This window comes from Neoarius graeffei, chromosome 12, assembly GCF_027579695.1.
Source record: "Neoarius graeffei isolate fNeoGra1 chromosome 12, fNeoGra1.pri, whole genome shotgun sequence".
In the NCBI taxonomy this organism is placed as follows: domain Eukaryota; kingdom Metazoa; phylum Chordata; class Actinopteri; order Siluriformes; family Ariidae; genus Neoarius; species Neoarius graeffei.
This window is the reverse complement of record NC_083580.1, coordinates 51,654,924-51,681,400: the sequence shown is the minus strand read 5'-3', so window position 1 is coordinate 51,681,400 and position 26,477 is coordinate 51,654,924. Positions and strand designations below refer to the sequence as shown.

The window sequence follows — 26,477 nt, the reverse complement described above, 5'->3', positions numbered from 1 at the left end:
GTCGTTGTTCTCCTCTTTATTCCGAATGACACGGCGTCCCTGATTTCCATAAAGAACTTCACATTTTGATTTGTCTGACCACAGAACAGTTTTCTACTTTGCCACAGTCCATTTTAAATGAGCCTTGACCCAGAGAAGACGTCTGCGCTTCTGGATCATGTTTAGATACGGCTTCTTCTTTGAACTATAGAGTTTTAGCTGGCAACGGCGGATGGCACGGTGAATTGTGTTCACAGATAATGTTCTCTGGAAATATTCCTGAGCCCATTTTGTGATTTCCAATACAGAAGCATGCCTGTATGTGATGCAGTGCTGTCTAAGGGCCCGAAGATCACGGGCACCCAGTATGGTTTTCTGGCCTTGACCCTTACGCACAGAGATTCTTCCAGATTCTCTGAGTCTTTTGATGATATTATGCACTGTAGGTGATGATATGTTCAAACTCTTTGCAATTTTACACTGTCAAACTCCTTTCTGATATTGCTCCACTATTTGTCGGTGCAGAATTAGGGGGATTGGTGATCCTCTTCCCATCTTTACTTCTGAGAGCCGCTGCCACTCCAAGATGCTCTTTTTATACCCAGTCATGTTAATGACCTATTGCCAATTGACCTAATGAGTTGCAATTTGGTCCTCCAGCTGTTCCTTTTTTGTACCTTTAACTTTTCCAGCCTCTTATTGCCCCTGTCCCAACTTTTTTGAGATGTGTTGCTGTCATGAAATTTCAAATGAGCCAATATTTGGCATGAAATTTCAAAATGTCTCATTTTCGACATTTGATATGTTGTCTATGTTCTATTGTGAATATAATATAAGTTTTTGAGATTTGTAAATTATTGCATTCCATTTTTATTTACAATTTGTACTTTGTCCCAACTTTTTTGGAATCGGGGTTGTACTCGCACGTTACAATGTGTGCTCAGTCACCCGTACGGTAAGCTTGACCCGCAAGATGGCCGCCACTAGGGAATCCCCAACTCTGTGACGTCATGTGAAAACTATCTATTCACACCTACAGTCAATTTAGAGTCACCAGTTAGCCTAACCTGCATGTCTTTGGACTGTGGGGGAAACCAGAGCACCCAGAGGAAACCCACGTGGACAACATGCAAACTCTGCACAGAAAGGCCCTCGCTGGCCACGGGGCTCGAACCCGGACCTTCTTGCTGTGAGGCGACAGCGCTAACCACTACACCACCGTGCCGCCCTATGCCTTTCTGTTTTGAAGTAATGTGATGCTTTCATTTCCAGTAGCAGTTTACATTAGTACATAATGCCACATTAAAATGAGTGCCATTGTAAGGTATTTAAGACAGTTACATAACAGTGTGGGTTTTATGAATAAAGACCAATGCATAGTAAATAAACCTTTTTAAAATGCCTAATTTGAGCTTTATTTAACAAATAACACAACTTCAATTAATCATTTGTATGTGTTCCTTAAAATAATGGGAACTAACTTGTTTCAAGGGCATTTGTCAGCATTAAATGTTACTTTCTAGAACTAAATTGCTGTGGTATAAGAGGAATAAAACACTGTTATAATAATCAACTTTGGTGGGTTAACAGTAACTCTGATACATCCCACATAATTGTTTATTTCCTTTAACAGCATGCCCACTGTGTTTTATTCCTTATTCAACACAGTTGACACCAATAAAATCCCATCATGCTTTTTAAAAATATTTTTGAATCACTGTCAAGACTCGGTGACATCAAAGCTCCAGAAAAGGGCCTGAAGTGGAACAGAGTGACAATCATTCATTATTAGTAGTTCAGAAAGACCATCACAGATCTGTAAATGGGATTTTTCCTGATTCGATCAGATCACATGCACTCAGCTCTCAGCAAGGGTTTGTCTCACTTACTTCTGTCTGGCTCATATAAATGAACAAATGTCCTCCTGCAGTTCTGCTACAGGCTTGGCTTTGAGGCGTTGCATTTTTGTGAAGCTGGCCTTCCATGATGCTGCTTCTTGAGATATGAGACGTCTTTATGTGCTCATTCCTTGTCTCACACTGTGCATTTGAAACCTCAATCCATGTAGCTTTGATAACACTTCGAAATGCAAACAAAGGGATGATCATTGCCAGATAATAGGTCTAAATTGTTGCTCATTTTAGGATCTGCTTTGTCGTGGGTGGAGTGTGTGTGTGTGTGTGTGTGTGTGTTTGACTTTGCATCACGCAGCTTCATAGTCGTCTTCAATCTATTAGGTATGAAGAAAGCTAAGCAAATCAGTCACAAAATGCAGCATGAATATTGCATAAATGCCTCAAGGTCCACTGGATGATGGGTTGTCAACAGTTTGGGGATGGTTCTCTTTAGGTTTTTCACCCTGCTGTGGAATTTGCATCGAAGACTGCCTCTGTACCCATCCATAAATTCAGCAGTCCTTGGAGATGGGGGTATTGCTGCTTATATAACTGATAGGTAGCAGTTACAGACCCAAGAGGGACACGGTATCTTGGTCTTGAGCTGTCCAAACCTAATGCAATCTGAATATTCATTCAATACATTATTTCACAAATATCTACTGGGTCGGTTCACACCCATAGAAAGTCTTGCAAAGTCCATGTACACTGACTGACACTTTGGCTCGATTTATATGTCATTCTTTTCATGAAAAGTTTCTTGTTATTTAACAAACAAGTTATAATCATTCATATGGTGATGTTTTCAGGAAGGAGATTCATTTAAGACTTATGGGAAGGAGTCTCCAGTGTAAGTGCCTTGTAACTGTTAAATGTTTTCCGACATGGGAAAATCTTCAAGACAGATAACTGTTTGAAGTTTCTCTGTCACAAACTGTGTTTTTTTTTCTGATTTACTTTGAAAAAGAAAAAGCAGAGGCTTCTGAAGGAATGACTGTTTTGTAGCTGCTATAACATAAGTGATTACAGGTACCACCTTGTTTTGTCAATGTTTTAGAGCAGGGGTCACCAAACTTTTTTCTCTGGGGGCCACATTGTCGTTCCTGACTGTGATGGGGGGCCGGGGTCGGGTCAGCTATATAACATAGAATTGTATGACCCAGACAAATATGACCACCAGCAGGCCTCATTGTGTAGTAGAGATTACTAGCCTGGCACAGCCATCCCCACTACTATATCAACACTTGATTCCTGGCACATATTTGTTTATCTTTACTAGTGGTTTGCAAAGTAGTAATCGAGTCTTCACACTTTGTTTTAATTTGAAATACCACAGATATTCCATTTATTTATTTTCTAATAAAAATAACATCAAAGCTGTCAAGGTAAGAAACATCTGCCTAGTTGAGGTGATTGACACTGGCAAAGGTGAGTGGAAAATTATAAATTGTAGGTAGGCCTGTTGATATTATTAATAATATTAATAATAATTGTGTGCAGCACTTAATAAAGGTCAAATAAATAGGCCTATAAAATAAATACATTTAAAAAAACAGTGAAATTATAATAATATGAGCAATAGATCAATAGATCACAGCAGTTGTGCTGTGTCCTGCACGTCATTGCTTTCATCCATGGCCAAAGCAAAAAACTCGAATTCTGACGCTTTCTCATTCAGCTAGTCATACATGTTGCCCCCCAAATCTTTGGTTCGCCTGGTCATAGTAGGTGCGGAGAGACTCACCACGTTGAGTGCATCCTTCTTGTCGTGACACACCTCCTCGGCCACAGCAAGCATGCATACTTTAATGAAGTCCCCATCAGTAAACGGCTTTCCATGAGTAGCTAGTAGGTGAGCTACCTTATAGCTAGCTCGGACAGCAGCCTGGTTGATCTGGGTTTGGCGAAGGAATACATTCTGTTGTGCAGCCAGTCTGCATTTCATCCTCCGAATCCTGTCTTCTCTTGTTTGCCCTCGCAAACTAGCATACTCTCTGTGGCGGGTTTCGTAGTGACAACGCAGATTATATTCTTTGAAAACCAACACACTTTCTTTACATACAAGACAAACTGCACGGTCCTTACACTGAACGAAAAAATAATCGGTGGTCCACTGTTCTTTAAAAACTCTGCACTCTCTGTCAACTTTTCACTGAGCGCTAGCCATTTTGCTGTCCTGAACACTGACAGTTCTCTGCGCGTGCGCTGCCTGTCACTGCTTGATCGTGAGCATATGACGAAAATTCGGAAAATATGAATAGTTCATTTTATAACTAAATATCAATTTTAATTGATAAAATCAACAAAATACAAGATGCAGACATGTTATTATTTGCTAAAAAGAAATTTTAAAAAATAGGCGATGACCACTTTTGGGGACTGCCTCATAGGGCCGGTTCAAGTGGTGGGGGGCAGAGGGGCTGGGGGGCCGGTCAAAGGGGGGGTGGCGGGCCGGAGTCGGCCCGTGGGCCGTAGTTTGATGACCCCTGTTTTAGAGCATGAAATGTGCACTTTCAGTGCACCCACAGAGTCATCAAACAGCAGTGTAATTTACTCTGCAGGAAAAAAACAAAACAAAGTATCTCTCTCTCTCTCTCTCTCTCTCTCTCTCTATATATATATATATATATATATATATATATATATATATATATATATAATCTAGTGGTTAGCACTGTCGCCTCACAGCAAAAAGGTTCTGGGTTCAAGACCAGTGGCCAATGGGGGCCTTTCTGTGTGGAGTTTGCATATTCTCCCCATGTCTGTGTGGGTTTCCTTTGGGATAGGCTCCAGCTTGCCTGCAACCTTGCACAGGATAAGCAGTTACAGATAGTGTGTGTGTGTGTGTGTGTATTTTATATCTATATAATAAGCAGCGAAGTTTGTTTGTTAGTCCTGAGCTAATGTCGCCATTTCTTGATGGATTTTCACCAAATTTGGCAAGTAGGTACAGGAGATAGCCACAATTTGGCAGAACTCAGAAATTACGTATTGGGGCCCCTGGGTGGTGGATGTTTGGATTTTTGTTTGTCTTGGATTAACATCACCATTTCTTGACAGATCTTCACGAAATTTGACATGGAAGTCTGGGGGCAACCTAGAATTTTGCAAAACCCAGGCAATGCCAGGTAACCTGTTAGTGTGTGTGTGTATATATATATATATATATATGATAGTAGATTACCTCTTAATGTCATCATGGGGCATCATGAGCAGCAGGTTGAAAAGATGCAGATGGCTGGCTTTACATGTTTGGGATGAAGCACATGTTAGCGTCCACCACCCTGACTGTGATAGGGGACAGCTGGCAAGTGACCAAATTGGGAATTGACACTATGTGTAACCAAATATCTACCACATATATATCAAATGTTTTTTTTTTTATTAGAATCTAGATAATCACAACAGTACAGAGAGCAGCATTGCTGCCTCACATCTCCAAAGTCCAGGTTTATGCCAGGAGGTGGATTGGCTACATCAAATTGTTCCTGAGTGTGATTGATTGTAACACTGTGTATTCATCATATCCTGCAATGAACTGGTGTCATATGTAGGGTACCCATCTCACACCCAGTGTTACCAGGACAGCTTAGCTGTATTTGAGGCAGTCTTGCTTTAAAACCTTTGATAAAACCCATGAGTTTGAAGACTGCTGATCTCAACTCACAACTAAAGAATTATTTTATCGTGTGAGATTTTGTTTATGACAGCAAAACCAAAGCTATTGTACAGTGTAAAGTCAGTTTCAGAGAGCAGGTTGTGTGTCAAAACCCCATACAGACTCGATGATTGAGTTTCATGCTCTGCTGGTTGGAGGTCCTGAGTGCTCGCCTCTGAGAGACAGAGAGAGAGAGAGAAAGAGAGACTGACAAACATTAAAATTAATCAAAGAGAAAAAAACTGGAACAGCAACCCTTTCTGGAAAACTCACCCAACAATGCCTGTAGATCAGAGCTCAGTGATTTTCCCATCTCCTGTTAAAATATAAAAGAGAGCAACAAAATTTTGGCTCCAGCTTAACCACTTTGACCCCTACTCTAAAAAGTACAAAGCACTAACCAACTGTCCAAACACACACACACGTTCATCCATATTACATGCCCACCCACATGCTCAACACAAACACCCACCCACCCACACACTCACCCCAGTCACCCACACATCCACCCTAACACCTATCCAAACAAACAAACACACACACACACCTAAAAAAAATCACCCAATTTGAGAGAGAAAGATAAAAATGTCTAAATACTTTGACAATTGCTGTAACAGCTATGTCAATAAAATTGAATTGAATTGAATTAAAAGAGAGAGAGAGAGAGAGAGAGAAATGGGGGTGCAGAGAGGAAGACACAGCACTAAAAGAAGCAGAGAGAGAAAAACAGAGAGAGGTAGATAGAAAAGCAGAGAGAGAGAGAGAGAGAGAGAGATGGTGAGTCAGAGGGACACGGAGGAAGAGGGACACAGAAGGACGTGGAGAGACAGATAGGCAGAGAGAGAGGGAGAGAGAGAGATGAGAACTTGACTTCCCCTCTGACAGTAAAATGAAATTCCTGCACAGTTCAGTGTTTTAGCGGAGACTCGGGGGGTTGTTACTTGTCTTCGCACTGCTCTGTGTTTGATCTCTCTGAGTGCACCGTTCCGACCCGCAGCGTCTTTGTAGTCAAATTGATTCAATTCTTTTCATGCATCATTGTTGTCCCAGCTAAAGCACCGCAAAATCAGAATATCCACCCCAGAGCTTCCACACACTCTACAACCTTTTGTTCCTTTCCCTCTCGTTCTCTTTCTCCTTCTCTGTCACACCATTCCTGATTGAGTGAGGGGGAAAAAAGCGTGGAAATAGCACAGTGTCTGTGTTTCCAATTCCTTAGTGAGTTGCATTTGTTGAAATATTGGAGCTTTTCTTTAAATATTAATGCCCCTCCCTCTGCCCTCCTGTTGTTGGGTTTCTTTATGGTTGGAGTTTTATGTGGCAGTGTGCTCAGTGAATAAAGCTCTTATAGTTTTTCTTCTCCATAAATTTCAGAGTCACACAGACGTATGTATTCATCCCACAGATAAAGGCTTTAGTAGCAGCTTTGACTCAAGAGCTGAATCATTTCCCCAGTGTGCTCTTGAAGGAAAAAGTATAATTTTTCAGCATATTGCAATTTTTCATCACTGACTCCTCTTGCACTTTTCAAAAGCTTTGTGTCACTAATCTAATGCCTGGTATTGCATTACTGCAAAGAGTAGCCTTCTCAGAAGAGGGCTGGAGTTAGTTTTCTTAGTTTGTAGTCTTATTAAGCTTGTTGTATTTAAACTCCAATTCATTAATCTTTGATTAGAAATGAAAGTTGTAAAATCCTGAATTACCAGAAGCAAAGCTATCCAATTAGGATCTAGTTAATTTAATTGTCATGATTAGGAAATCACTCTAGAAGGAAGGGTGGGACAGTGGCAGAGTGGGTAGTATTACTGTATCACAGCTCCAGGGTCTTGGCTTCAATTCAGGTAGCTCAATGGTTAAGAGGTTGCAATAGAGGTTAAACATGAGGTCAAATCCCACCACTGCTAAACTGCTGTATGCTCGAGCAGGGCCCTTAATCCTTGACTCTTCAGTTGAGTAAAATGAGATAAACATAAGTTGCTCTGGATCAGTGGCGCCGCCAGGCGTACGGCCGTATGCACTAGGCGTACCTTGGGGAGAGAGATATTTTTTTTAAATTATAATTGTTACCTGAATGCTTTGGCAATGCAACATAATTTGAGAAAGAGAGAGAGAGACGTGTGTGTGCCGGCGCATTTGTGTGCTTCAGGAGTGGGCGGGGTGTGCGTGACCAAGAAAGCTCATTGGTCAATGCAGATATACTTTTCTTGCACCACTGAGATTCTCTCCAGTTTTGAGAAACAGAGACAGACAATCGTCAGTAGTCAGAGCTTGTGCGAGAATTTATTGAGAAGCGAGTCAAAAATGAGTAAACGAACCCTGAAACAAACGAGTTTGTTTCAGACTTTTACGAAAAAGTCCAAAAGCAGTGATCCAGGGGTGTCATCTGCTTGCCAGTCCTCTCCAGTATCAGCTAGTAACACGGCACCGGCAGCTTCCACTCCTCCGCAACCTAACAGCAGTACGCTGCAGCTGGATGCTAGCTCAGTTCCTTTGAGGGAATTGCCTTCATCTACCTCTGAGTTTGAAACTAGCCATACATCCAGTGAATTTCATATAAGAACACCTACATCTCCCCCATGTCCATTACGATCAGAAGTAGATGGTTGCTCCACCTTGCTGACAAATGAGCCATCAGATAGCTTTACTAATGAGCCACGAGTCAGCCCACTATCACTGACATCAGATTTATCAGACATAGGTAAACTTCACCCAGATGCCTTAAAATGTGCACCGGACTCTGTAAAGCTCAATGTCCTACAGAACCGTTTCAAACCAGACAGAGGGTGGGTGGCTCCTTCTACTCTGATTTTTGGTAAACTCAGAAAAATACCCGAGGAGTTTTTCAACGAGTCTATGTAGGTCTGTGTGTACTCGTGCGTGCGGTAGTGCTGAGTAAGTTCACTAGATTCTAATCGAGGCTATAAAGAGTTTATTGTTTATTGTCGTGTGCAGTTCACATATGTTGTTCAAATATCAGCCTGTGTTCATGGAAGGCTATTGTTCAATTTCAAATTAAAGTTCTATCGTTGTTTTGTGTATAAGCCTATAGATCGACTCTTCATAGAAACTGCAGCACGCAAGCTTTTTTTTGGGGGGGGGGGGGGATTACACCGCTAGTGCGTACCTTACAGTTCAACCCTGCAGGCGCCCCTGCTCTGGATAAAGGCGTCTGCCAAATGCCATAACTGAAATGTAAGTGTAATTCTGAGCTCAGGTTACTGTGTTGCGTTTCTGTGCAAGATCTCACCATGTTTATGTGGATTTCCTTTGGGATAGATTGGCTAAGATAAAGTGCCCCTAGGTGTGAAAGTGTGTCCTGTGATGGACTGGTGTTTCATTTGGGATGCATTCCTGCCTCATGCCCCTTTTTCCTAGGAAAGGCTTCACATCCATCATGACCTTGTTCAGGATAAAGCTGTTATTGAAAGTGAGTGAGTGAAAGGCTGGAATTAATCCAATCATACCTTAATTAAAAAAAGTCACTCCAGACCAAGAACAAAAGAAAAAGGCAGGGAGACCTGATTCCAACATTCCCATATTGTGATTTCCCTGTTCCCATTTAGCTGGAGCAAAACCTATTAAAGATACAGTGTTTTACAAAAGTATTCACCCCCTTTGCATTTGTCCTGTTTTGTCGCATTACAAGCTGGAATTAGAATGGATTTTTTTTGGGGGGGGGTAGCACCATTTGATTTACACAACATGCCTACCACTTTAAAGGTGCAAATTGTTTCTTTATTGTGATAGAAACAATAATTAAGATGAAAAAACAGAAATCTGGAGTATGCATAGGTATTCACGCCCCTAAAGTCAATACTTTGTAGAGCCACCTTGTTAGGGTTTTGCTGGGATTCGAACCTGGTTCGCTGGTGTGATAATCCAGCAAATCCCCACTAGGGGGATGACTCAAATGCAGAGGCATGAGGTGGAAGTAGAAAAAGTATCAAAAGGTTTATTTACAATATTTACACTATTAACAATCCAAGGCAAAAACAAAAGTATAATCCAAACGCTCAGAAGATAACCAGGAAAAAAACAAAAGTTCAAAGAAACAAAGAGCCAAAAAAAACAGAACAGAAGAGGCAAAAATACAAATGCTCAGAGGATCCAAAATGGTAAACACAAAGTCCAAAAAGTCCAAAAGAAAGCAAAGTACAAAAACCACAAAGACACGGGCGAGGAAATCGGAACAGAGGTAACTGGAGCTAAACATAACAGCACAAAGACTCCATGACAAGAGGACTGAACACAGGGGTATAAATACACAAACTAATTAAGGACAGGGCGGGGCAGGAAACAGGCAATGAGACAAAAACAAAACACAGAACACAGTGGTGACCTCTAGAGGCCCAAAACAAACATGACCAGAAAGGAAATAACAGTGGCCTCTAGAGGCCAAAACAGTCCCAGTCCTAACAGGACCCCCCCCCCCCCCCCCCCCAGGAGCGTCTCCTGACGTTCCCAGGATGATCAGGATGGGCCGAATGGAAGTCCCGACAAAGTTCTTTATCGAGTATGTCCCGAGCTGGGACCCAGCAGCACTCCTCAGGGCCATAGCCCTCCCAGTCCACAAGATATTGGAGGCCCCCGCGAACCCGGCAGGAGTCCAGCAGGCGGCGCACAGTGAACACAGTCTGACCCTGAAAGATGCGGGGGGGGGCTGGATGAGTGTCCTCCTGACCTTGCTCCAGGTCTTGCGACACCGTCTCACGTAATGCTTGACCGAGGGCACCCCAGCATCCTCCTCCTGGTCCGGGAACAGAGGTGGCTGGAACCCGAATTGGCACTGGAACGGTGACAGCTTGGTGGCCAATGACTGCAGGGTGTTGTGGGCGTACTCTGCTCATGGCAGCCAGGTGCTCCACGATGTCGGGTTATCCATAGCCAGGCCTTGCAGGGTGGTTTCCAGGTCCTGGTTGAGCCTCTCCGTCTGGCCGTTGGACTGGGGGTGGAACCCAGAGGAGAGGCTGGCAGTGGCCCGATGCTCTTGCAGAAGCCGTGCCATACTCAGGAGGAGAACTGGGGCCCCTGGTCAGAGACGATGTCCTGAGGGAGACCAAAAACTCGGAAGACATGAGTGAACAACAATTTAGCAGTGTCAAGGGCAGAGGGGAGTTTGCACAGTGGAATAAAGTGGCAGGCCTTGGAGAATCTGTCCACTATGACCAATATGACAGTGTTACCTTGAGACTCAGGGAGACCCGTGATGAAGTCGACCGCCACGTGGGACCAGGGACACCAGGGAATAGGCAGAGGATGCAGGAGACCCTGGGGACACTGTCGCGGGTTCTTGGTTCTGGTGCAGACCTCACAGGACAGGACGAATGACCTCACTTCCTTCTCCATGTTAGGCCACCAGAAGCGTCTTTTCAGGAAGTCCAGGGTCCTCCGAGCTCCCGGGTGGGCGGTGAGAGGGGAAGAGTGACCCCACTGGAGAACCTTGGCCCGGACTTGACGAGGGACGTACAGGAGACCCGGTGGCCCCGTCCCAGGATCAGGGTCCCGGCGTTGAGCTTGTTGAACGGTCTCCTCAATACCCCAGCGGACAGGAGCCACAATCCGGGATATAGGGATGATAGGCCCAACTTCACTCTCCCTGTTAGTGGCAGAGAACAGCCTGGACAGTGCGTCAGGTTTGGTGTTCTTGGAGCCGGGGCGGTATGATGGGGTGAAGTCAAACCGACTGAAAAACAGGGCCCACCTAGCCTGTCGTGGGTTCAGTCTCTTGGCTTGCTGGAGGTACTCCAGGTTCTTGTGGTCCGTCCAAACCAGGAATGGATGTTGCGCTCCCTCCAGCCAGTGCCTCCACTCCTCAAGGGCCAGTTTGACCGCTAGCAGTTCTCGATCCCCCACATCGTACCGGGACTCCGCAGGACTCAGGCGGTGGGAGAAGTAAGCGCAGGGGTGCAGCTTTCCTTCCAAACGTTGAGAGAGCACCACGCCGACACCACTGTCTGAGGCGTCCACCTCCACGATGAATGGTTGGGAGGTGTCCGGGAGGACCAGAATGAGTGCCATGCAGAAGCGGTCCTTGAGGTCTTTGAACGCCTTTTCTGCCTGAGGAGACCAGACATAAGATCCACCTGTCCCTTTGGTGAGGTCCGACATGGGTGCTGCTACAGAACTAAAGTTCCTGATAAATTTGTGGTAGAAGTTAGCAAATCCTAAGAACCACTGAACCTCTTTGACGGACTTGGGAGTGGGCCAGTCCCGGACGGCCAGGGTCTTGGCTGGGTCCATTTGGAGTTGGCCTGTCCGTACAATAAAACCCAGAAAGGAGACCTCGGGAACATGAAATTCACATTTCTGGGCCTTGGCAAACAGATTGTTCTGTAGCAGCCTCTGGAGAACCTGGCGGACATGGTGGCGGTGCTCCTGCATGGTCTTGGAAAAGATAAGGATGTCGTCGAGGTAGACAAAAACGTACAGGTTAATCATGTCCCTCAAGACGTCGTTGATTAGGGCCTGAAAAACAGCTGGTGCATTGGTGAGTCTGAAGGGCATCACCTGGTATTCGTAGTGCCCAGATGGGGTGTTGAAGGCAGTCTTCCACTCGTCTCCCTGTCGGATACGGATGAGGTGGTATGCGTTCCATAGGTCCAACTTGGTGAAGACGGTGGCGCCTTGGAGCAGGTCGAATGCTGTGGACATCAGCGGAAGGGGATATCGGTTGCACACAGTGATCTTGTTCAGGTCCCTGTAGTCAATACATGGTCGGAGCCCCCCATCCTTCTTGCCGACAAAGAAGAAGCCGGCACCAGCGGGTGAGGTGGAGGGTCGAATGAACCCAGAGACCAGGGCATCTTTGAGGTATTCCTCCATGGCCTTGCGTTCTGGCTGAGAGAGGGAAAACAGTCTGCTATGAGGAGGGGTAGTCCCAGGGAGCAAGTCAATGGCACAGTCGTAGGCCCGGTGCAGAGGAAGAACGGCGGCCCTGCTCTTGCTGAAAACTTCCTTAAGATCCCAGTACTCTGTGGGAACTTGAGATAACTCAGTGAGATCAGGAGGCTCGGCAGGAGACACAGGAGAACTAGAGAGCAGACAAGAGGCATAGCAAGCAGGACCCCACTCCACAACCTGGCTAGTGACCCAGTCTATACGAGGGTTGTTGCGGGTAAGCCAAGGGAGACCTAGAATAACTGGGAACTCAGGTGAAGGAATCAGGTGCAGGGATATTTCTTCCTTGTGACCTTGAGACTGGAGGAAGACTGGAGAAGTTACTTGGGTGACTCTTCCATCACCTAAGGCTTGGCCATCCAGGGCAGACACAGACAGTGGGACTTCAAGAGGTGCAGTCGGGACATTGATACTTTGGGCGAAGTGAATATCCATAAAGTTTCCAGCCGCCCCTGAGTCTAACAAAGCTTGACAAGAGTGGACGGACTCACCCCAGGAGATGGAGACCAGGATGTAGATTCCTTTGCCAGGGAGTCCGGGAGAGAGGGTAGGCCCCGTCATAACCCTCCCTCAGCTGGACGGGGCAGTCCTTTTCCTGAGAGTTCGGGACATGATGCTCGGAAGTGACCAGGCTTGCCACAGTAGATGCAGCACTTGTCCCTCCTTCTGCGCTCCCTCTCAGATGTGGAGAGGCGAGTACGGCCCACTTGCATGGGTTCTGGACAGTCACTGGAGGAGGTAGACGGGCTCCAGGTAGAGGCAGGGAGGCCGGGGAGGCTCAGGACTTGGCGGTGTTCTCTCATCCTGTTGTCCAGACGAGTAGAATGTGAGATCAGTGTTTCGAGGTCACTTGGGCATCCGATAGAAGCCAGACCATCTTTGATGGGGTCAGACAGACCATGGTGGAAGGCTGACACCAGGGCAGTTTCATTCCATCCACTTACTGCTGCGAGCGTCCAGAACGAGATGGCGTAGTCTGCGACGCTTCCCCCTTGCCGGATGGACATGAGCTTTCTGGCTGTGTCTTTACTGATGTCTGCTTGATCGAAGACATGCAGCATCTCCTCAGTAAACAGCTGGAAATCAGAGCACTCAGGTCCCTGTCTCTGCCAGATAGCAGTAGCCCAGGCTCGTGCCTTACCAGCTAACAAGGTTATCACAAAGGCAATCTTGCGGCGATCCGTAGTGTAGGTGGTAGGCTGAAGCTCAAAGGTGAGTTGACACTGGGTAAGGAACTCTCGACACTCACTGTGCTTGCCGTCATACCTCTGTGGTGCAGGAAGGCTGGGTTCGCGAGGTGAAGAAGGCAGCATGGCAGGAGGCACTGGAGCAGGAGCGGATGGTGGAGCAGGAGCAGAATCAGGCGGAGGAGATGGGGGCAGAGAAGTCAGCTGTGCCAGGGTTCTCCCAATCTGCTGAAGCAGTACCTCGTGGCGAGCAAGGGTCTCACGTTGGCTTGCGAGAGTCCGTCCATGAGTGTCCATGGTGGATCCGAGGCGTGTTAACGCAGCCATCATTCCCTGAAGGTTGGCTGGGTAGACAGATGAAGAAGCCTCTGCTGAGTCGGTCATGATGGAGTCTTTCTGTTAGGGTTTTGCTGGGATTCGAACCTGGTTCGCTGGTGTGATAATCCAGCAAACCCCCACTAGGATGACTCAAATGCAGAGGCGTGAGGTGGAAGTAGAAAAAGTATCAAAAGGTTTATTTACAATATTTACACTATTAACAATCCAAGGCAAAAACAAAAGTATAATCCAAACGCTCAGAAGATAACCAGGAAAAAAACAAAAGTTCAAAGAAACAAAGAGCCAAAAAACCAGAACAGAAGAGGCAAAAATACAAATGCTCAGAGGATCCAAAATGGTAAACACAAAGTCCAAAAAGTCCAAAAGAAAGCAAAGTACAAAAACCACAAAGACACGGGTGAGGAAATCGGAACAGAGGTAACTGGAGCTAAACATAACAGCACAAAGACTCCATGACAAGAGGACTGAACTCAGGGGTATAAATACACAAACTAATTACGGACAGGGCGGGGCAGGAAACAGGCAATGAGACAAAAACAAAACACAGAACACAGTGGTGACCTCTAGAGGCCCAAAACAAACATGACCAGAAAGGAAATAACAGTGGCCTCTAGAGGCCAAAACAGTCCCAGTCCTAACACACCTTTTACTGCAATTACAGCTGCAAGTCTCTTGGGGTATGTCTCTATTAGCTTAGCACATCTAGCCACTGGGATTTTTGCCCATTCTTCAAGGCAAAACTGCTCCAACTCCTTCAAGTTAGATGGGTTGCGTTGGTGTACAGTAATCTTCAAGTTATGCCACAGATTCTCAATTGGATTGAGGTCTGGGCTTTGATTAGGCCATTACAAGACATTTAAATGTTTCCCTTTAAACCACACAAGTGTAGCTTTAGCAGTAGATTTAGGGTCATTGTTCTGCTGGAACGTGAACCTTTGTCCCAGTCTCAAACCTCTGGCTGACTCAAACAGGTTTTCCTCCAGAATTGCCTTGTATTTAGTGCCATCCAGTTTCCTTCAGTCTTGACTAGCTTTCCTGTCCCTGCAGATAAAAAATATCCCGACAGTATGATGCTGCTACCAACATGCTTCACTGTAGGAATGGTGTTCTCAGGGTTCTGGGTTTGTGTCACACATGGTATTTCCCATGATGGCCAAAATTATCAATTTTTCTGGCCACTCTTACATAAAGCACCGCTCTGTGGAGTATACGGCTCAAAGTGGTCCTATGGACAGATACTCCCATCTCCGCTGTGGATCTTTGCAGCTCCTTCAGTGTTATCTTTGGTGTCTTTGTTGCATCTTTGATTAATGCCCTCCTGTCAAGTTTGTAGTGGTGCCATATTATTTCCATTTTGCTGTAATGGATTTAATGGTGCTCCCTGGGACATTCAAAGTTTGGGATTTTTTTTTATAACCCATCCCTGATCTGTACTTCTCCACAACTTTGTCTCTGACCTGTTTGGAGTGCTCATTGGTTTTCGTGTTGCTTACTTAGTAGTGTTGCAGAGTCAGGGTCCTTCCAGAACAGGTTGATTTATACAGACTTCATGTGACAGATCATGTGACACTTTGATTGCATACAGGTGGATCTTAATCAACTAATTATGTGACTTATGAAGGGAATTGTTTGGACCAGATCTTATTTAGAGGTTTCAAACGAACGGGGGTGAATACTTATGCACACTCCAGATTTCTGTTTTTTCACATTAATTATTGTTTGTGTCACAATTCAAAAACCAAAAAAAAAAAACCAAACAAACAAAAAAACAACAATTTGCACCTTTAAAGTGGTAGGCATCTTGTGTAAATCAAATGGTGCTAACCCCCCAAAAATCCATTTTAATTCCAGCTTGTAATGTGACAAAACAGGACAAACACAAAGGGGGATGAATACTTTTGCAAGACACTGTATACACCATATGTTAACACTGTTAAATTATAGATTCTGATTGGTCAGCATGTGTTGATTAATTTTCAGTCGCATCAGCTGTGACAGCAGTGCAGCTGCAAATCTCTGGTTTATTTTAATACAGTTGTCCTAATGTCTATTTTTCTGTAGTAACAACTCATTCACATGGTGTTGTATGATAGGAAGTACACATAAACGGATTAAAATTCATGTGATTAAGATTCTTGACATGGAAAAGACAAAGGATTTTGATGCTTTGCAGTTTCTTGTTAACGTGACAAGCTGCTTTTTTTGTCTTATTAACTTCAAGAAAGAGTAAAAAGAGATGAGGGAAAGCAGTTTGTAGCCGCTATAACAAAAGTAATAAAAGGAACTAACTTGTTTCATGGAAGTCTAAATAACTATAATTATAAAATGCATGACATGCTGTTCATAAATTAATAAAAAAAAAATCACTGACAAATTGCTGAGGTATAAGATGAATAAAACACACTGCTGTTAAAGTCCAGATGCCATAGGCAAATGTTACATTCAGAATTAGAGATACATGATTTTTATAGTGGGTGGCACAGTGGTGCAGTGCTTAGCAAGATGGTCACAGCAAGATGGTTCTGGGTTTGAACCTTGTGGTTGACTGGGGCCTTTCTGTGTGGAGTTTGCATGCTCTCCCTGTGCCTATGTGGGTTTCCTCCAGTTGGTCTGCATGCAGATTAGGTCAACTGGGTACTCTAATTTGCCCATAGGTATTGCCCATAGGAATGCAATAGACTGGCAACCTACCCAGGGTGTACCTCACTCTTGCGTGAAGTCAGCTGGGATTGGTACCAGCTTCCTCCACAACCCTGACAGATAAGCAATATAGATAATGGATGGATGGATTTTTATTGTTTTAAGCTATTTATCCCATGTGTGTCGATACTCAAATGGGATTTTGTTGCTCTCAAGGTGCTCATTAAAATCTAAACCATAGATTCATAATTACAACATTTTAAACAAAGATAAAAAGTGTACTACATTTCTTATTTTAATAGCAATGATTTGACAATTAAATTACTCCATATCCCCCCTGCCCCCCGACATCATTTTAGGGCCAGCAGTGTTTGGTTGAGAGCTGACTCTCTCCACTGTGTTACTGGAAAAGTGTTACCCAGCTGACAGGGTTTTACAAGGTCGCACGTGTATGTGTGTGTATGTGTGTGTGTGAGAGAGAGAGAAAAAGGTGCTAAGCATGACCATAGGGGTTTGATTAAACGTCAGCGATGCACAAAAAATACACACAGGTATGAATTGCAGTTCAATATTCCACATTTGCCCTTTGTTATTTCTGAATATTCAGCATGTGGTTTTCTTTTAACTGAACTATGTAAAATAAATAAACCTGATCAAACCTAAGCCTCGGCCAGTGGAATATGTTTGCTTTTATTCATTGTCTTTGCTCCTTTGTTTGCATTGCAATCAGTGCAGAAAATGCTACGCTTGCCTTCAGAAATATTTGTCTAAGAAAAGCGCAGAGGGACTAGAACAAAAGTAAATTGCTTTTTTTTTTAAACTGTTGCTATTTCAGTGTGCTTTTTTATGTGGATGGAATAATGGCAGTGGATATTGCTCTTGACCTAAACAGAACACACACACACACAAGCTCAAATATTCATATAAAGCATTTTTTTCAATGATGAAGTTGTGACTCAGATTAAAATCAAATTGATTAAAAATAAAAATAAAAATCCAGTGCATTTTCCCTTTAGTTGAACAGGCTTAATAATATTTACACCCACTCTTTCGGTGTGTGTAATAATTTTCTGAAAATTGCTTTATCTGCAAATAAAGGGACAAAATAAAATTGAAATTGGTTATATGTGTGTGCGTTTATTTGGAGACAAAACTGGATTTATGTTTTTATTTACATTTATTGAGTGCACAGAAGTGAAATAGTTTTTTGCTGGGGCTGTAAGATACAGGAGGCTTATGGCTACCAGTTTAGCATTATACACCATTGTACATCACTGTATGCACCATGCTAAACTGGAGGCTATATGCTTGGTAGCTACATTAGCTTCAATATAGAACCAAAGAATCAGAAGAACTTTTCACACCAAACATTTATGGAAATTCTAATTTTATGATTTATTGCTTTAAAGTTAAACCTCTTATCACAGCCTACTCCCTGTTTGGCTCTGTGGCAGGATGGAGGCAGGGCTTCAGAAGGTTCTGCAGGTGGATTTGGAGGTGATTGGCCAGGTGGATCCTCTGGGCACTCATTCAGTCACATGGCAGGTGGAGTACCCCATGAGCCGCACCTTCTCTGAGGAGATCCCAACCCTCATTCGACTCACATCTCATGATGTGGGGGGCATCGTCCCGCTCGCCATGGTGAGTTTGACTCTTTTCCTAGCCAAAGACTGCAGACTGCTGAGCGCGTCTTAGTACAACATTACATATCCTGTCAATCCATACATACATATTGGACATGCGTGCATTACTATGTAAGGTCTTCAAAATATGCCATCTCAGACACTTTAACCTGGAAACTTAGAAATATTCAGAGCATGAATGCAAAATCAAGTGTGAGTCCATGGTCTTGTTTAAAAACAAACAAACATGCAAACAGTTAAAAGCCACCTAAGTAGTTTAATATTATTCAGTGAACTAGTACGTTCCCTCCACAACAACATCACATCAAGATTCAAGATTCAAAGATTTTTATTGTCAATTCACTATAGATCCAGGACATATAGGAGAATTGAAATGCCGTTTCTCTCTCGCCTCACTTGTAAAATCAGATTAAAAAAAAAAAAAAATTATTTATATTAAAAAAAGAAAAATTCTCTCTCTCTCTCTCTCTCTCTCTCTCTATATATATATATATATATATATATATATATATATATATATATATATATATATATACACACACACACAAAATAGCAGTAGTGCGAATACAGTAACTGTAATGGAGAAGGTGCTTAGAAGAGTAGCTTATGAGGTGTATATGAACAGTAGTGCAATGACCAATAGCAGCAGATACAACAGTAATGCAAATGATCAAGACCACTCTTAATCACCTGCTCCATCCTCATAAAAGGAAATAGCAAGAAAGAGAAAAAGAAAAGAAACACTGCATAATTTCTACATGTTTATTTGTGCACTTGACCTGTGATGTTATCATATTTAGAAATATATGATGGAAGATCTAAGATACCTGAAAACATACTAGTGCATCTCAAAAAATTAGAATATTGTGAAAAAGTTCAATATTTTCCATCAGTTATTTAAGAAAGTGAAAATGTTATATATTATAGACTCATTACACAAACTAAAATGTTTCAAGCATTTTTCTATTTTAATTTTAATCAGTATGGCATACAGTACAAAAACATAAAAAAAAACATCTCAAAATATTAGAATATTTCATTTCAAGTTTGAGTAAAACAGTATGAACACAGTGTATCTCTCGGTCTAGTTCAAGACACAAAACCACAATCATGGGGAAGACTGCTGACTTGACTGTTGTCCAGAAGATGATCACTGATGCCCTCCACAAGGAGGGTAAGCCACAAAAGGTCATTGCTGAAAAGGGTGGCTGGAAAAGGTGCACAAGCAACAGGGATGGCTGCAGTCTTGAGAGGATTGTCAAGAAAAGTTGATTCAAGAACTTGGGAGAGCTTCACAAGGAGTGGACTGAGGCTGGGGTCAGTGTATCAAGACCCATCACGAACAGACATCTTCAAGAAAGGGGATACAACTTTTGCATTCCTAATATCAAGCTACTCCTGAGCCAGAGACAATGTCAGAAGTGTCTTATCTGGGCTAAGGAGAGAAAGAAATGGACTGTTGCTCAGTGGTCCAAAGTCCTCTTTTCAGATGAAAGTACATTTTGCATTTAATTTGGAAATCACAGTTCTAGAGTCTGGAGGAAGAGTCGAGAGGCACAGAATCCAAGGTGTTTGAAGCCCAGTGTGAAGTTTCCACAGTCTGTGATGATTTGGGGTGCCATGTCATCTGCTGGTGTTGGTCCACTGTATTTTATCAAGTCCAAAGTCAACACAGCCATCTACCAGGAGATTTTAGAGCACTTCATGCTTCCATCTGCTGACAAGCTTTTTTGGAGATGCTGATTTCCTTTTCCAGCAGGACTTAGCACCTACCCACAGTGCCAAAACTACTACCAAATGGTTTGCTGACCATGATATTACTGTGTTTGACTGGCCAACCAACTTGCCTGACCTGAACCCCATAGAGAATCTATGGGGTATTGTCAAGAGGAAGATGAGAAACACCCGACCCAAAAATACAGATACGCTGAAGGCCACTATCAAAGCAACCTGGGCTTCAATAACACCTCAGCAGTGCCACAGACTGATCACCTCCATGCCACACCGCATTGATACAGTAATTCATGGTAAAGGAGCCCCAACCAAGTATTGAGTGTATAAATGAATATACTTTTCAGAAGTTGGACATTTCTGTATTGTAAATCCTTTTTTGATTGATCTTAGGGAATATTCTAATAATCTGAGATACTGGATTTCTGATTTTCATGAGCTATAAGCCATAATCATCAAAATTAAAACAAAAAAGGCTTTAAATATTTCATTTTACATGTAATGAATATAGAATATATGAAAGTTTACCTTTTTGAATTAAATTATGAAAAAAAGGAACTTTTTCATGGTATTCTAATTTTTTGAGATGCACTAGTATACTGGGAAAACTGAAATGTTACTAATTTCAATAATACATGAACATACATAAAACCCCCACACTAATTAATCAATTAATTAATTCATTTGATTTTAGAAAGTAATGCATTACATTTATTCTCATGCATGACTTATTCACCCAAACACAAATAAATATACACCAATCAGCCATCAAATTATAAACACTGACAGGTGAAGTGAATAACATTGATTATTCTCAATACAGTATACTTTTTTGATGGACTAAAAACATGTATTCTATTCTCTTTGAGCGGGTTTCATTTATTTGGTTTGCTAGCATGCAATATTGTTAGCATATCGCTTATCCTACATGTATTACATCACTCTACCCAATGGAGAATGAGTGTTGAATATGGTTTAGGGTATTGCATGGTTGTCAAGACAACATGACGTCACTGTAGGTGCAGTTGGTAATTAAGTGATCAATCTCATTGAATCAGTCTCATTAAATCGTTAAATCAGTCTCATTAATTAATACCTTTAATTTTGATGCTTAATAATAAATTACCAAACAGCTAAATTATGGTATATTCCAAATTATTATGATCACTTACCATATTACACAACTCATATGCACCTTGGGGCGGCACGGTGGTGTAGTGGTTAGCGCTGTCACCTCACAGCAAGAAGGTCCTGGGTTCGAGCCCCGGGGCCGGCGAGGGCCTTTCTGTGTGGAGTTTGCATGTTCTCCCCGTGTCCGCGTGGGTTTCCTCCGGGTGCTCCGGTTTCCCCCACAGTCCAAAGACATGCAGGTTAGGTTAACTGGTGACTCTAAATTGACCGTAGGTGTGAATGTGAGTGTGAATGGTTGTCTGTGTCTATGTGTCAGCCCTGTGATGACCTGGCGACTTGTCCAGGGTGTACCCCGCCTTTCGCCCGTAGTCAGCTGGGATAGGCTCCAGCTTGCCTGCGACCCTGTAGAAGGATAAAGCAGCTAGAGATAATGAGATGAGAATGAGATGAGATATGCACCTTGGAATTCTTTGAGGTTGGGTACTTCAAAAATATCGGAACAACAAATAACACACACAGTTTCAATAATTAATGGAATTTATTATAACAAAGATAAAAACGAATAATAACAGTTGAAATCTTCAGCAAACAGTGAGGTGTGTGTGTGTGTGTGTGTGTGTAAAAAAAAATCATTAAATGTTAACAATTGAAATACATTCAAATGGTCACCCGTGATATATGTGGATTTGAATATGGGCACGGGGGAATGTGCTATAAAGGTTGAATTGAATCAGGGCTTGGAATACTATCTAAAGTTGAGACAAAGGATAAAGAACGGAGGGGGGGAAGGGTCACCATGTGTTCCTCTATAGGACAAAGAGAGTTAGCTTCGGTTGCTAGCTAAGGTGTGTTATGAGGCCTATGGCCTAGCAAAAAAAGGCTAGCGTGGGATGCTAACTGAGGTGTGTTTGACCACGTGGTGAGGCCTTACAGTCCCTTGGAGACAATACAGTTAGCTCTGGATGCTAATGAGACAGAAGAATTAGCCGTAGCAGCTAACCCACTAGCTTTATAACATTACCAAATTCACTGAAATCTTGATGAGGTCAAAATATGTGTAAATAATGAAATTAAAGTGTTAGAAAGAAAAAGGGGGCATGCAAAACCTATCTATTAAACAATTGAGAGATCAAAAATAGAACAATGATAGAAACACAAAATCAGTGTGCACACTTACAGTTCCTGAGTTTAAATTCACACTAAGTAAATAAACTAATTCCTAAGACTAGTCCTTTTGCCCAAAATGCCAAATCTTACTTAGTGTCTTGCCTCTACGCAAAATTATGAAGAGATGTTCCGAGACTTTTGGAGTTTCACCGTTGTGGAGCACGTGAGTCACTTCTGTGGAAAGCAGAGGATTTCTTGGTCCGACGCGTGATCGCTCGTGATGAAAAGAAAGTCTCTGATCAGACAATGTGTACACACTTTAATTAGAAGGATCTGGTCGCTTCTAACATTAATTAACTGCTTGGGCTGCAGTCCGTACGTACGTATAATGAATAACTGAAAACCAGTTGTAACTCAAGCTGAGTTTAAAATCGCGCGATTCCAGAATCAACCGTGGCCAAAGGTGAAAGAAAAGCACGAAACTGTTTCTTGGAAGAAAGACGTCTTTTCTTGGGTTTTCTGGTGCAGGGTATCTCTTTGTGTCCAGATGGCTTGACATCCACAACGAGAGAGAGGAAGTATGGTGGATTTCCGGGTCCCTTATGGAGTCGTGGAGGAAGTGACGTAGATGATCCCACCCACGCGTGACATAGGTCAACGCGGAAGTTGGCTGATGGGAAATGCAGTTTCTTAAAGAGATGGGCTGTTGTAGTTCTTAGATGGACTGTACCTACTGTACATCACACTTCGGAGGTTATGCGAATATTCAATGAGAAAGTTTTCTGCTTCGCATGTGCAGAAACATTTCTTTATTCACTGGCAACGCCCGCAGTAAACTGTCACAGTGAATTGAAAATACCATAAGATACATATTACATGTAAAACTTCTGCACCAGCGATTAACTGTGACAATTTGCAAACAAACATGGAATAATAAATAATAAATGTTATTATACATCAAATGTGTGTATAATAATAATAATAATAATAATAATAATGGCTTTTTTCGTGGTATATCAGATATATTCCATTCAGCTAGCATGATATTGAACTTGTCTTCGACTCATTCAATATCATGCTAGCTGAATGGAATATATCTGATATACCATGAAAAAAGTCAGCCAATATTATTTAATTATCTCACTGCAATGGCACCTGTCATGGCTCCCAACACATCAACTTCATGAAACTGACTGTTCTCTTGTTGCCGAATATATCCCACCCCTTGACAGGTGCCATTGTAATAACATAATCAATGTAATTCACTTTACCTCTCAGTGGTTTTAATTTTATGGCTGATCAGTGTAATTTACATAATCAAATCTGTTCACAAATGGCATTTACAATATCATTTTATATTGAATATAAGGCAAGTATATTTTAAATTAAATAATATTTATATTAAAAACAGTAAGCCTGGGTGCAGATCCATACACTCTTTACCATCCAACACGACTGAAAACTGTAAAAAATGGAAACGAAATTATAATTAAGAAGAATAACAGATTAATAATTATAATTAAATAATTAAAAATGAAATACTGTCAGCCCTGTGATGACCTGGCGACTTGTCCAGGGTGTACCCCACCTTTCACCCGTAGTCAGCTGGGATAGGCTCCAGCTTGCCTGCGACCCTGTAGAACAGGATAAAGCGGCTAGAGATAATGAGATGAGATGAGATGAAAAATGAAATACTTTTTGAAAATTTAAAATGACAAAAAATATTGTTTCAGTTTTCATTCGAAATTCAGTTTATATGTAGTGAGTTTTTATATCATTTTGTTTTTGTGTAGTTTAATTTGATATATGATTTAATATTAGTAATGTTTTATTTTAGTTGCACAGTAACAGTCAAAAGTTTGGACACACCTAATTCAATGCTTTTCTTTATTTTTATTAATTAAAATACTCTTCATGTCTTAAAGTAATGATGGATGGCATTTCTCTTTACTTCATTGAGCGGTTCTTGACATAATATGGATGACTACAGTTGTGGAATAGGGCTATTTACTTTATTTTTATTATTTATTATTTACTGTTTTGGTCTCAAATGCATTAAGAAAGCAAGAAATTGCACTAATTAACTTTTGACGAGGCATACCTGTTAATTGAAAAGCATTCCAGGTGACTACCTCATGAAGCTGGTTAAGATAATGCCAATAGTGTGCAAAGTGTCATCAAGGTAAACACTGGCTACTTTGAAGAATCTAAAATATGAAACCTATTTTTTTTTTGTTTACCACATCCTTCCATACATGTTCCAAATGTTATTTCATAGTTTTGATGTGTTCAGTATTGTTCTGATGCGGAAAATATTCAAAATACAGATAAACCTATGAATGAATAGGTGTGTCCAAACTTTTGACTGGTACTGTATATTATTTAATTATGGAATATTTTGTTTTATTTATTAATTATTCATCTTAAGTCAGTTATGTTTTTCTTGAGTAACTATATTGTGTACTTATAGTAATATGACGTCTGAAAATAAACTGAAAGTTGTGAGGGTTTTAATGTGTCTGATCCTTCTAAAGGGCAAAAATTCTCACTCTTATCGCTTTTAATTTATTTTACTTTTTATTTTAGTTTAGTTTATGACTTTGGTAGTGTTTCCCCCCAGTTCCTTTTTCTCAGGAACTTATTCTTTTTAGTGCCTCCATTTTAGTGCATTAGAGAAGAAAAGATGTGAATCAGCTGAATCCACGGCTGACTCTTCAGAGTACATTTTGATTAGGTTTAATTTGGCTAATTGAGCAAAAAAAAGTTATCTTCATGATTGAGAAGGTAATTGACCTGAAGCCAAGAGTAATTTTATTAAAATGGACAGACTTTCAAATGCTAAATGTAATGAGATAATGATTATCTCACTCATGGCTTCTCTTTATAAGATATATACAACCCCAATTCCAAAAAAGTTGGGACAAAGTACAAATTGTAAATAAAAATGGAATGCAATGATGTGGAAGTTTCAAAATTCCAGATTTTATTCAGAATAGAACATAGATGACATATCAAATGTTTAAACTGAGAAAATGTATCATTTAAAGAGAAAAATTAGGTGATTTTAAATTTCATGATAACAACACATCTCAAAAAAGTTGGGACAAGGCCATGTTTACTACTGTGAGACATCCCCTTTTCTCTTTACAACAGTCTGTAAACGTCTGGGGACTGAGGAGACAAGTTGCTCAAGTTTAGGGATAGGAATGTTAACCCATTCTTGTCTAATGTAGGATTGCTTAACTGTCTTAGGTCTTTTTTGTCATATCTTCCATTTTATGATGCGCCAAATGTTTTCTATGGGTGAAAGATCTGGACTGTAGGCTGGCCAGTTCAGTACCCGGACCCTTCTTCTACACAGCCATGATGCTGTAATTGATGCAGTATGTGGTTTGGCATTGTCATGTTGGAAAATGTAAGCTCTTCCCTGAAAGAGATGTCGTCTGGATGGGAACATATGTTGCTCTAGAACCTGGATATACCTTTCAGCATTGATGGTGTCTTTCCAGATGTGTAAGCTGCCCATGCCACACGCACTAATGCAACCCCATACCATCAGAGATGCAGGCTTCTGAACTGAGCGCTGATAACAACTTGGGTCATCCTTCTCCTCTTTAGTCCGAATGACACGGTGTCCCTGATTTCCATAAAGAACTTCAAATTTTGATTCGTCTGACCACAGAACAGTTTTCCACTTTGCCACAGTCCATTTTAAATGAGCCTTGACCCAGAGAAGACGTCTGCGCTTCTGGATCATGTTTAGATACGGCTTCTTTGAACTATAAAGTTTTAGCTGGCAACGGCGGATGGCACGGTGAATTGTGTTCACAGATAATGTTCTCTGGAAATATTCCTGAGCCCATTTTGTGATTTCCAATACAGAAGCACGCCTGTATGTGATGCAGTGCCATCTAAGGGCCCGAAGATCATGGGCACCCAGTATGGTTTTCCGGCCTTGACCCTTACGCACAGAGATTCTTCCAGATTCTCTGAATCTTTTGATGATATTATGCACTGTGGATGATATGTTCAAACTCTTTGCAATTTTACACTGTCGAACTCCTTTCTGATATTGCTCCACTATTTGTTGGTGCAGAATTGGAGGGATTGGTGATCCTCTTCCCATCTTTACTTCTGAGAGCCGCAGCCACTCCAAGATGCTCTTTTTATACCCAGTCATGTTAATGACCTATTGCCAGTTGACCTAATGAGTTGCAATTTGGTCCTCCAGCTGTTCCTTTTTTGTACCTTTAACTTTTCCAGCCTCTTA

At 41.9% G+C, this 26,477-nt stretch overlaps 1 protein-coding gene across 1 annotated transcript in view; it reads left to right on the top strand.

The window, feature by feature from the left end:
* si:dkey-112m2.1 (transmembrane protein 132D) overlaps window positions 1-26,477 on the top strand; it is a 424,830-nt gene that overhangs the window by 271,720 nt on the left and 126,633 nt on the right. The window contains exon 3 of the mRNA XM_060935984.1: window positions 18,050-18,236. Coding sequence (XP_060791967.1) covers window positions 18,050-18,236 — 187 coding nt within the window. The remainder of the gene's footprint in view (window positions 1-18,049; window positions 18,237-26,477) is intronic.